Source organism: Panulirus ornatus, chromosome 55, assembly GCF_036320965.1.
Source record: "Panulirus ornatus isolate Po-2019 chromosome 55, ASM3632096v1, whole genome shotgun sequence".
NCBI classification, from domain to species: Eukaryota; Metazoa; Arthropoda; class Malacostraca; order Decapoda; family Palinuridae; genus Panulirus; species Panulirus ornatus.
Window position 1 is genome coordinate 31700592 of NC_092278.1, and position 12996 is coordinate 31713587.

The 12996-nt window shown below is 41.3% G+C and overlaps 1 protein-coding gene across 3 annotated transcripts in view; it reads left to right on the forward strand.

The window, feature by feature from the left end:
- Nucleotides 1–12996, forward strand: part of LOC139765646 (putative phosphatidate phosphatase) — a 224089-nt gene that overhangs the window by 23675 nt on the left and 187418 nt on the right. For 2 of the 3 annotated variants that reach the window (XM_071693339.1, XM_071693341.1), the window contains exon 2: nt 6673–6827. The exons of the other annotated variant lie outside the window; for it this stretch is intronic. In XM_071693339.1, coding sequence (XP_071549440.1) covers nt 6673–6827 — 155 coding nt within the window. The remainder of the gene's footprint in view (nt 1–6672; nt 6828–12996) is intronic. 3 annotated transcript variants of the gene reach the window in all.

The window sequence follows — 12996 nt, forward strand, 5'->3', positions numbered from 1 at the left end:
CCTATTCCTTCAAACATACCCATTTTTGCTCTCCGAGATAACATTCTCACCTTCCACACGTTCTTCAATGCTCGCAGTACCTTCACCCCCTCTCCCACCCTGTGACTCACTTCCACTTCCATGGTTCCGACCGCTGCTAAATCCACTCCCAGATATCTAAAACACTTCACTTCCTCCAGTTTTTCTCCATTCAAACTCACCTCCCAATTGACTTGACCCTCAACCCTACTGTACCTAATAACCTTGCTCTTATTCACATTTACTCTTAACTTTCTTCTTCCACACACTTTACCAAACTCCGTCACCAGCTTCTGCAGTTTCTCACATGAATCCGCCACCAGTGCTGTATCATCAGCAAACAACAACTGACTCACTTCCCAAGCTCTCTCATCCCCAACAGACTTCATACTTGCCCCTCTTTCCAAGACTCTTGCATTTACCTCCCTAACAACCCCATCCATAAACAAATTAAACAACCATGGAGACATCACACACCCCTGCCGCAAACCTACATTCACTGAGAACCAATCACTTTCCGACTTACCTCCCAATTAACTTGTCCCTCTTAAGTATATGTATGTGAGTAGGAGAGATAGTCAAAGAGCATTATTGGATTACATGTTGATTGATAGGCATGTAAAAGACTTTTGGATATCAATGTGCTGAGAGGGGCAGCTGGAGGCATGTCTGATCACTCTTGTGGAGGCAAAGGTGAAGATTTGTAGAGGTTTCCAGAAAACAAGAGAGAAGGTCAGGGAGAAGAGAGTGGTGAGAGAAAGCTTGGAAAAGAGACTTGTATGAAGAAGTACCTGGAGAGATTGAGCGTAGAATGGCAAAAGATGAGAGCAAATGACATGAGGGGAGTGGGTAAAGAATGGGATGTATTCAGGAAAGCAGTGGTGGCTTGCGCAGAAGATGCTTGTGGCATGAGAAAGGTGGGAGGTGGGCAGATTAGAAAAGGTAGAGTGGTGGAGTGAAGAAGTAAGGTTGTTAGTGAAAGAGAAAACAGAGGCGATTGGACGATACTTGAAGGGTAGTAGTGCAAATGACTGGGAGATATATAAAAAAAAATGGCAGGAGGTCAAGAAAATGGTGCAAGAGGTGAAAAATAGGGCAAATGAGAGTTGGGGTGAGAGTATCATTAAAATTTAGGGAGAATAAAAAGATGATTTGGAAGGAGGTAAATAACATGCTTAAGACAAGAGAACAAATGGGAACATCAGTGAAGGGGGCAAGTGGGGAAGTAACAACAGGAACTTCTGAGGTGAGAAGGAGATGGTGGGAGTATTTTGAAGGTTTGTTGAATGTGTTTGATAATAGAATGGCAGATATAGAGTGTTTTGTTTGGGGTAGCGTGTGAAGTGAGAGGGTCAGGGAGAATGGTTTGGTACAAGGGAGAAGAGGTAGTAAAAGCTTTGCAGAAGATGAAATCTGGAAAGGCAGCAGGTTTAGATGGTATTGCAGTGGAATATATTGAAAAGGGGGTGACTGTATTGTAGATTGGTTGGTGAAGATATTCAGTGTGTGTATGGATCATGGTGAAGTGCCTGAGGATTGGCGGAATACATGCATAGTGCCATTGTACAAAGGCAAAGGGGATAAAGTTGAGTATTCAAACTACAGAGGCATAAGTTTGTTGAGTATTCCTAGGAAATTATATGGGAAGTTATTGATTGAGAGGGTGAAAGGATGTACAGGGCATCAGACTGGGGAAGAGCAGTGTGGTTTCATAAGTGGTAGAGGATGTGTGGTTCAAGTGTTTGCTTTGAAGAATGTTTGTGAGAAATACTTAGAAAGACAGATGGATTTGTATGTATCCTTTATGGAACTGGAGAAGGCATATGATAGGGTTGATAGAGGTGCTTTCTGGAAGGTTTTAAGAGTATATGGTGTGGGAGGTAAATTGTTAGGAGCTGTGAAAAGGTTTTTCCAAGGATGTAAAGGATGTGTACAAGTAGGAAAGAGGAGAGTGATTGGTTCTCAGCGAATGTCTTTCTATGGCAGGGGTGTGTGATGTTCCCATGGTTGTTTGAATTATTTATTTATGGGGTGGTTAAGAGAGTAAATGCAAGAGTTTTGGAGAGAGGGGCAGGTATGTATTCTGTTTTGGATGAGAAGGCTTGGGAAGTGAGTCATTTGTTGTTTGCCAGTGATTTCTTGTGGCTGATTCAGGTGAGAAACTTTAGAAGTTGGTGATTGAGTTTAGAAAAGTGTGTGAAAGGAGAAAGTTGAGAGTAAATGTGAATAAGAGCAAGGTTATTAGGTTCACTAGGGTTGAGGGACAAGTTAATTGGGATGTAAGTTTGAATGGAGAAAAATTGGAGGAAGTGAAGTGTTTTAGATATCTGGAAGTGGACATAGCAACAGATAGAACCATGAGAGCAAAAGTAAGTCACAGGGTGGAGGAAGGAGTGAAGGACCTGGGTGCAATGAAGAATGTGTGGAAGGAGAGAACGTTATTTTGGAGAGCAAAAATGGGTATGTTTGAAGGAATAGTAGTTCCAGCAGTGTTATATGGTTGTGAAGCATGGGCTATAGATAGGTTTTGATGGAGGAGGGTGGATGTGTTGGAAATGAAATATTTGAGGACAATATGTGGTGTGAGGTGGTTTGATCAAGTAAGTAAGGAAAGGGTAAGAGAGATGTGTGGAAATAAAATTAGTATGGTGTAGAGATCAGAAGAGGGTGTGTTGACATGGTTTGAACATATGGAGAGAATGAGTGAGGGAAGATTGACAGAGGATATATGTGTTGGAGGTGGAGGGAACAAGGAGAAGCAGGAGACCAAACAGGAGGTGGAAGGATGGAGTGAAAAAGATTTTGAGCGATTGGAACCTGAACATACAGGAGGGTGAAAGGTATGCAAGGAATAGAGTGAACTGGAACGATGTGGATTGAACCAGAGCATGTGAAGCATCTGGGATAAACCATGGAAAGGTCTGCAGGGCCTGGATGTGGAAAAGGAGCTGTTGTTCTGGTGCATCACACATGACAGCTAGAGACTGAGTATGAACAAATGTGGCCTTTTTGTCTTTTCTTGGCGCTACCTCACTGGAGGGGAGGGGGAGGGATGCTGTTTCCTTTGTGGTGGGGTGATGACGGGAATGGATGAAGGCAGTAAATATGAATGTTTTTTTTTTTTTTTTCTCCCGCGTTTGCGAGGTAGCGCAAGGAAACAGACGAAAGAAATGGCCCAACCCACCCCCATACACATGTATATACATACATCCACACACGCAAATATACATACCTACACAGCTTTCCATGGTTTACCCCAGACGCTTCACATGCCCATTCAATCCACTGACAGCACGTCAACCCCAGTATACCACATCGATCCAATTCACTCTATTCCTTGCCCTCCTTTCACCCTCCTGCATGTTCAGGCCCCTGATCACACAAAATCTTTTTCACTCCATCTTTCCACCTCCAATTTGGTCTCCCACTTCTCCTCGTTCCCTCCACCTCCGACACATATATCCTCTTGGTCAATCTTTCCTCACTCATTCTCTCCATGTGCCCAAACCATTTCAAAACACCCTCTTCTGCTCTCTCAACCACGCTCTTTTTATTTCCACACATCTCTCTTACCCTTACGTTACTTACTCGATCAAACCACCTCACACCACACATTGTCCTCAAACATCTCATTTCCAGCACATCCATCCTCCTGTGCACAGCTCTATCCATAGCCCATGCCTCGCAACCATACAACATTGTTGGAACCACTATTCCTTCAAACATACCCATTTTTGCTTTCTGAGATAATGTTCTCGACTTCCACACATTTTTCAAGGCTCCCAGAATTTTCGCCCCCTCCCCCACCCTATGATCCACTTCCGCTTCCATGGTTCCATCTGCTGCCAGATCCACTCCCAAATATCTAAAACACTTTACTTCCTCCAGTTTTTCTCCATTCAAACTTACCTCCCAATTGACTTGACCCTCAACCCTACTGTACCTAATAACCTTGCTCTTATTCACATTTACTCGTAACTTTCTTCTTTCACACACTTTACCAAACTCAGTCACCAGCTTCTGCAGTTTCTCACATGAATCAGCCACCAGTGCTGTATCATCAGCGAACAACAACTGACTCACTTCCCAAGCTCTCTCATCCCCATCAGACTTCATACTTGCCCCTCTTTCCAAAACTCTTGCATTCACCTCCCTAACAACCCCATCCATAAACAAATTAAACAACTATGGAGACATCACACACCCCTGCCGCAAACCTACATTCACTGAGAACCAATCACTTTCCTCTCTTCCTACACGTACACATGCCTTACATCCTCGATAAAAACTTTTCACTGCTTCTAACAACTTGCCTCCCACTCCATATATTCTTAATACCTTCCACAGAGCATCTCTATCAACTCTATCATATGCCTTCTCCATATCCATAAATGCTACATACAAATCCATTTGCTTTTCTAAGTATTTCTCACATACATTCTTCAAAGCAAACACCTGATCCACACATCCTCTACCACTTCTGAAACCACACTGCTCTTCCCCAGTCTGATGCTCTGTACATGCCTTCACCCTCTCAATCAATACCCTCCCATATAATTTACCAGGAATACTCAACAAACTTATACCTCTGTAATTTGAGCACTCACTCTTATCCCCTTTGCCTTTGTACAGTGGCACTATGCACGCATTCCACCAATCCTCAGGCACCTCACCATGAGTCATACATACATTATATAACCTTACCAACCAGTCAATAATACAGTCACCCCCTTTTTTAATAAATTCCACTGCAATACCATCCAAACCTGCTGCCTTGCCGGCTTTCATCTTCCGCAAAGGAATATGTACATGTGTATATATGTGTGTGTATGGATATGTATTTATTTATTGAAATGTATATGTATGTATATGTGTGTATGGGCGTTTCTGTATATATATATGTGTGTATATGAGTGGTTGGGATATTCAGAATAGGGAATGTTAGTCAATACATATGCTCTGTGATAAATGGAAAGCTTACTTATTGCTACTAGTGTGAATGCAAATACAGAAATGGGAGATTTAAATGTGAAAAGTGATCTTGAAGGCATCATATACATTTACTCGACTGTGGAAAGTTAGGTAGAAAAATTTCAGTAGGAAATATTGATATTAGAGTATACATGAAATCATAAAAAACACTGATCTAAATATGAATATAAAGGATAAGAACACTGTGGAAAAGGACACTGAAATATGTGGCGTGTATGCTACAACCATAGACAAAGACATAGAAAGATGCATTGACTCAGTTATGGCAAGAGAGGACATGTGGAAAGAGACTTATCATGTGGACAAGAAACCATCACAAGATATCTGGACTTTGAGTTATTGGTATGAATTGACCCAGAGGAAAGTGCCTACCCACATTATGAAAGGGAAAGTTTGTTGAAGGGGAAGAGGAGCATGAAATCAATTACAGGTTGAATATCCTTTTCTGATATGCCTGGGACCAGAAGTGTTTTGGATTTTGGAATGACCCTAGTCCTAACACAAAATCCATTTATGTTTCATATACACCTTATACGTATAGCCTGAAGGTAATTTATACAATAATTTTTGATGATTAGGCACATGAAACAAAGTTTGTGTAACCATGAACTGTCAGAAAGCTAAGGTGTCACAACCTCAGCCACCCATGTGGACAATCTGGTTGTTTGGCATCATCTTCATTCCTGATTCTGAATTTATATGCTACAGATAAGCATTCATTTTCTTACACTTATTCACACAAGTACATAACAGTAAAAGAAATATGAAATACCATTAACATAATGAAAAAATAAAAGTTTTGGATTTTGGAGCATTTTGGATTTTCAGATTAGGGATATTCATCCTGTATAAGATTTAATTGATCAAGAATGTAAGTGAGGTTACTGTGTAGGGTTGTAATATAAATGTGACTAATCATAAGAGTTTTGAATCATGGATTCCAAAATGGCAGAGTGCAGATTCCCTTTGGACACTTTACACAGTTTATTATTCCTGTCTGGGCAGCCATAGGCATATAAGTTTGTAAAAGAAATGAGAAAAAGCTCATCAGCTAGACTAATTTGTGATAGTCAGTCATAGCTTTTCATTTTCTTTTTTTAATCATTATTAATTTGCTATTAAAGGCACCTTAGCATTTACACTTTGCATGACAAAATAATAAATACGATTTGATGGCTACACTTTAAACCCAGTAATGTTCTGTACTGTCTTGGATATGTATGTTTTTTTGGATATTCAGGTTTTCTCATTAAATGAGAAAATGATGGTTTTTTCTTTGTCTTGTGGGTGATAATTATTAACTGTGTTCCTTTTTGCTTATTATTGCCTTTGTTATCTTTGTTTACCAGTCCTTTTCATCCCCTCAGTCTCTTCTGACGTACAGTTCTAGTAAATAAATGAAACCGACAGTTTTTTAGGCTTATTCCCAGTGTATTTATAGCTTCACTTTACATTTCTGAAAACATATAACGGAGTGTATCATATTCTGACCGATTTCAAATGCTGAAATCTATCCCTTCAATCCCAATATTCTTATGATTATGATTTAGTGGAATTCTTTTAGGCAGAGTTATCATTCATGGCAAATGTACGTCACTGGAGATAGGACTAACATTTGTAATGTACTTTGTGCGGAATATTGAACCCTTCTGATTTTTTCAGTGGCAGGCTGCATATTTGTGGTGAAGAAACTGTGGCCTCCCTTTGAACGGGGCATGTATTGTGATGACGAGTCAATCCGCTACCCCTATACTGATCACGAAACAGTGTCTGACACAGCCCTCTTGCTTTTTGGGGTGGCCTTGCCCATGGGCTTGGTAAGTTGGGAAGACAACCCATGCTTTCAGCCCCCAAACACTGGGCCCATCCCAGCTTTGGATGGTGGGTTAATTGGAGTATGACACTAAGATACCAGTAATGGTAGTCAGACACAGTAACCTGAGTAGTGTTGTACCTCCTAGCTGGTCATGCCTGTTGACGATGTGCTGGAATTAGTAGGAGGTGGATTTTGCGTTACCCATCAACAAAAATCCTTGGCTGTACTGTATTTTGATTCCTAAATTTTCACTGATACCTGCAGTTAATGCACCTGACTACCTTGGAGTAATGTTCATTTGTCTTGTTTTACCAACTTATAGAACTGATCATATCCAGCCTTAATTCATAGTGCAAATTGAAATAGTTACCTCTAGTGTTTTAATATACAAGTAATGTAGATAATGTGATGTATTTGAAAAGTTTCTAGATGACTTTTATTTTTGAAAATGTGGCTGATACACAACATGTATGACAGCAAATGAATATGCTGTTACCATCTGCAAGCATTACAAAGAAATTAAGACTTATCCCAATTTTGATATTGTGTCACACATTCGTGTCACAGCTAGTGTAAACTTTCCTGCCTTGACCTTAATCATGTGGGGATTAATAGGATTGCATATAGTACCTGAAGTGTTAAGAATTTTATGAAAATGATATTCTGTTGTATAGCCAGTACCTGACAATATTGAATATGTTGGTTTGCAGTTGAATTTTGGAGGACTTTTTATACTTATGAAAATCACATCTTAAGCTATTTTTTATACTTCTAAAAATAGTGGCTGAGGTACCTACACATCAAGATTTCAGAGAGCTCAGCTATTTGTCTGGATTAAACATCACTGATACAGCACACTGGCTATCTGATTCAAAGTCTTCAGAAGACCCATATTTGAGAGAGTGCTTTTTCATATATATATATATATATATATATATATATATATATATATATATATATATATATATATATATATATATATTTTTCAAACTATTCGCCATTTCCCGTGTTAGCGAGGTAGCGTTAAGAACAGAGGACTGGGCCATTGAGGGAATATCCTCACCTGGCCCCCTTCTCTGTTCCTTCTTTTGGAAAATTAAGAAAAATTGAGAGGGGAGGATTTCCAGCCCCCCGCTCCCTCTCCTTTTAGTCGCCTTCTACGACACGCAGGGAATACGTGGGAAGTATTCTTTCTCCCCTATCCCCAGGGAAAATATATATATATATATATATATATATATATATGGAGCAGGGGGCTGGAAATCCTCCCCTCTCATTTTTTTTTTAATTTTCCAAAAGAAGGAACAGAGTGGGGCCAGGTGAGGATATTCCAAAAAAGGCCCAGTCCTCTGTTCTTAACGCTACCTCGCTAGCGCGGGAAATGGCAAATAGTTTAAAAGAAAGAAAAGATATATATATATATATATTTTTTTTTGTCGCTGTCTCCCGCATTTGCGAGGTAACACAAAGAAACAGACGAAAGAAATGGCCCAACCCACCCCCATACACATACGTTACTTACTCGATCAAACCACCTCACACCACACATTGTCCTCAAACATCTCATTTCCAGCACCTCCATCCTCCTGCGCACAACTCTATCCATAGCCCACTCCTCGCAACCATACAACATTGTTGGAACCACTATTCCTTCAAACATACCCATTTTTGCTTTCCGAGATAATGTTCTCGACTTCCACGCATTCTTCAAGTCTCCCAGAATTTTCGCCCCCTCCGCCACCCTATGATCCACTTCCGGTTCCATGGTTCCATCCACTGCCAGATCCACTCCCAGATATCTAAAACACTTTACTTCCTCCAGTTTTTGTCCATTCAAACTTACCTCCCAATTGACTTGACCCTCAACCCTACTGTACCTAATAACCTTGCTCTTATTCACATTTACTCTTAACTTTCTTCTTTCACACACTTTACCAAACTCAGTCACCAGCTTCTGCAGTTTCTCACATGAATCAGCCACCAGCGCTGTATCATCAGCGAACAACAACTGACTCACTTCCCAAGCTCTCTCATCCCCAACAGACTTCATACTTGCCCCTCTTTCCGAAACTCTTGCATTCACCTCCCTAACAACCCCATCCATAAACAAATTAAACAACCATGGAGACATCACACACCCCTGCCGCAAACCTACATTCACTGAGAACCAATCACTTTCCTCTCTTCCTACACGTACACATGCCTTACATCCTCGATAAAAACTTTTCACTGCTTCTAACAACTTGCCTCCCACACCATATATTCTTAATACCTTCCACAGAGCATCTCTATCAACTCTGTCATATGCCTTCTCCAGATCCATAAATGCTACATACAAATCCATTTGCTTTTCTAAGTATTTCTCACATACATTCTTCAAAGCAAACACCTGATCCACACATCCTCTACCACTTCTGAAACCACACTGCTCTTCCCCAATCTGATGCTCTGTACATGCCTTCACCCTCTCAATCAATACCCTCCCATATAATTTACCAGCAATACTCAACAAACTTATACCTCTGTAATTTGAGCACTCACTCTTATCCCCTTTGCCTTTGTACAATGGCACTATGCACGCATTCTGCCAATCCTCAGGCACCTCACCATGAGTCATACATACATACATTAATTAACCTTACCAACCAGTCAATTATACAGTCACCCCTTTTTTAATAAATTCCACTGCAATACCATCCAAACCTGCTGCCTTGCCGGCTTTCATCTTCCGCAAAGCTTTTACTACCTCTTGTCTGTTTACCAAATCATTTTCCCTAACCCTTTCACTTTGCACACCACCTGTATATTTATGTATATTTGCGTGTGTGGACGTATGTATATACATGTGTATGGGGGGGGTTGGGCCATTTCTTTCGTCTGTTTCTTTGCGCTACCTCGCAAACGCGGGAGACAGCGACGGGGCAAAGTGAATAAATAGATAAATATATATAGGGGAGAAAGAATACTTCCCACGTATTCCCTGCATGTCGTAGAAGGCGACTAAAAGGGAAGGGAGCGGGGGGCTGGAAATCCTCCCCTCTCATTTTTTTTTAAATTTTCCAAAAGAAGGAACAGAGAAGGGGGCCATATGAGGATATTCCCTCAAAGGCCCAGTCCTCTGTTCTTAACGCTACCTCGCTAATGCGGGAAATGGCGAATAGTATAAAAAAAAATATATATATATATATATATATATATATATATTGAGGGTCAAGTCAATTGGGAGGTAAGTTTGAATGGAGAAAAACTGGAGGAAGTGAAGTGTTTTAGATATCTGGGAGTGGATCTGTCAGCGGATGGAACCATGGAAGCGGAAGTGGATCATAGGGTGGGGGAGGGGGCGAAAATTTTGGGAGCCTTGAAAAATGTGTGGAAGTCGAGAACATTATCTCGGAAAGCAAAAATGGGTATGTTTGAAGGAATAGTGGTTCCAACAATGTTGTATGGTTGCGAGGCGTGGGCTATGGATAGAGTTGTGCGCAGGAGGATGGATGTGCTGGAAATGAGATGTTTGAGGACAATGTGTGGTGTGAGGTGGTTTGATCGAGTAAGTAACGTAAGGGTAAGAGAGATGTGTGGAAATAAAAAGAGCGTGGTTGAGAGAGCAGAAGAGGGTGTTTTGAAATGGTTTGGGCACATGGAGAGAATGAGTGAGGAAAGATTGACCAAGAGGATATATGTGTCGGAGGTGGAGGGAACGAGGAGAAGAGGGAGACCAAATTGGAGGTGGAAAGATGGAGTGAAAAAGATTTTGTGTGATCGGGGCCTGAACATGCAGGAGGGTGTAAGGAGGGCAAGGAATAGAGTGAATTGGAGCGATGTGGTATACAGGGGTTGACGTGCTGTCAGTGGAGTGAATCAAGGCATGTGAGGCGTCTGGGGTGGACCATGGAAAGCTGTGTAGGTAATGTATACACGTGTGTGGACATGTGTATGTACATGTGTATGGGGGGGGGGTTGGGCCATTTCTTTCGTCTGTTTCCTTGCGCTACCTCGCAGACGCGGGAGACAGCGACAGAGTATAAAAAAAAAAAAAAAATATATATATACAGGGGTTGACGTGCTGTCAGTGGATTGAATCAAGGCATGTGAAGCGTCCGGGGTAAACCATGGAAAGCTGTGTAGGTATGTATATTTGCGTGTGTGGACGTGTGTATGTACATGTGTATGGGGAGGGTTGGGCCATTTCTTTCGTCTGTTTCCTTGCGCTACCTCGCAAACGCGGGAGACAGCGACAAAAAAAAAAAAAAAAAAAATATATATATATATATATATATATATATTCCCTGGGGATAGGGGAGAAAGAATACTTCCCACGTATTCCCTGCGTGTCGTAGAAGGCGACTAAAAGGGAAGGGAGCGGGGGGCTGGAAATCCTCCCCTCGTTTTTTTTTTTTTTTCTAATTTTCCAAAAGAAGGAACAGAGAAGAGGGCCAGGTGAGGATATTCCCTCCAAGGCCCAGTCCTCTGTTCTTAACGCTACCTCGCTGTCGTGGGAAATAGCTAATAGTATGAACAAAAAAAAAAATTTATATATATATATATATTTAGAAAAGCAAATGGATTTGTATGTAGCATTTATGGATCTGGAGAAGGCATATGAGAGAGTTGATAGAGATGCTCTGTGGAAGGTATTAAGAATATATGGTGTGGGAGGCAAGTTGTTAGAAGTAGTGAAAAGTTTTTCTCGAGGATGTAAGGCATGTGTACGTGTAGGAAGAGAGGAAAGTGAATGTAGGTTTGCGGTAGGGGTGTGTGATGTCTCCATGGTTGTTTGATTTGTTTGTGGATGGGGTTGTTGGGGAGGTGAATGCAAGAGTTTTGGAAAGAGGGGCAAGTATGCAGTCTGTTGTGGATGAGGGAGCTAGGGAAGTGAGTCAGTTGTTGTTCGCTGATGATACAACGCTGGTGGCTGATTCATGTGAGAAACTGCAAAAGCTGGTGACTGAGTTTGGTAAAGTGTGTGAAAGAAGAAAGTTGAGAGTAAATGTGAATAAGAGCAAGGCGATTAGATACAGTAGGGTTGAGGATCAAGTCAATTGAGAGGTAAGTTTCAATGGAGAAAAACTGGAGGAAGTAAAGTGTTTTAGATATCTGGGAGTGGATCTGGCAGCGGATGGAACCATGGAAGCGGAAGTGGATCATAGGGTAGGGGAGGGGGCGAAAATCCTGGGAGCCTTGAAGAATGTTTGGAAGTCGAGAACACTATCTCAGAAAGCAAAAATGGGTATGTTTGAAGGAATAGTGGTTCCAACAATGTTGTATGGTTGTGAGGGGTGGGCTATGGATAGAGTTGTGCGCAGGAGGGTGTATGTGCTGGAAATGAGATGTTTGAGGATAATGTGTGGTGTGAGGTGGTTTGATCGAGTAAGTAATGTAAGGGAAAGAGAGATGTGTGGAAATAAAAAGAGTGTGGTTGAGAGAGCAGAAGAGGGTGTTTTGAAATGGTTTGGTCACAAGGAGAGAATGAGTGAGGAAAGATTGACCAAGAGGATATATGTTTCAGAGGTGGAGGGAATGAGGAGAAGTGGTAGACGAAATAGGAGGTGGAAAGATGGAGTGAAAAAGATTTTGAGTGATCGGGGCCTGAACATGCAGGAGCGTGAAAGGCATGCAAGGAATAGAGTGAATTGGAACGAAGTGGTATACCGGGGTCGAGGTGCTGTCAATGGATTGAACCATGGCATGTGAAGCGTCTGGGGTAAACCATGGAAAGTTCTGTGGGGCCTGGATGTGGAAAGGGAGCTGTGGTTTCGGTGCATTATTACATGACAGCTAGAGACTGAGTGTGAACGAATGTGGCCTTTGTTGTCTTTTCCTAGCACTACCTCACACACATGGGGGGGGAGGGGGATGTTAGTCCATGTGTGGTGAGGTGGCAATGGGAATAAATAGAGGCAGACAGTATGAATTATGTACATGTGTATATATGTATATGTCTGTGTGTGTATATATATGTATACATTGAGATGTATAGGTATGTATATTTGTGTGTGGACATGTATGTATATACATGTGTATGTGGGTGGGTTGGGCCATTCTTTCGTCTGTTTCTTTGCGCTACCTCGCAAAAGCGGGAGACATTATACTTGATAATATGATATAATTAATCTTACTTTTATTAATGCAAGACATTTTAATTTGTGTTTCTGCTAGCTCCTTTCTTAACC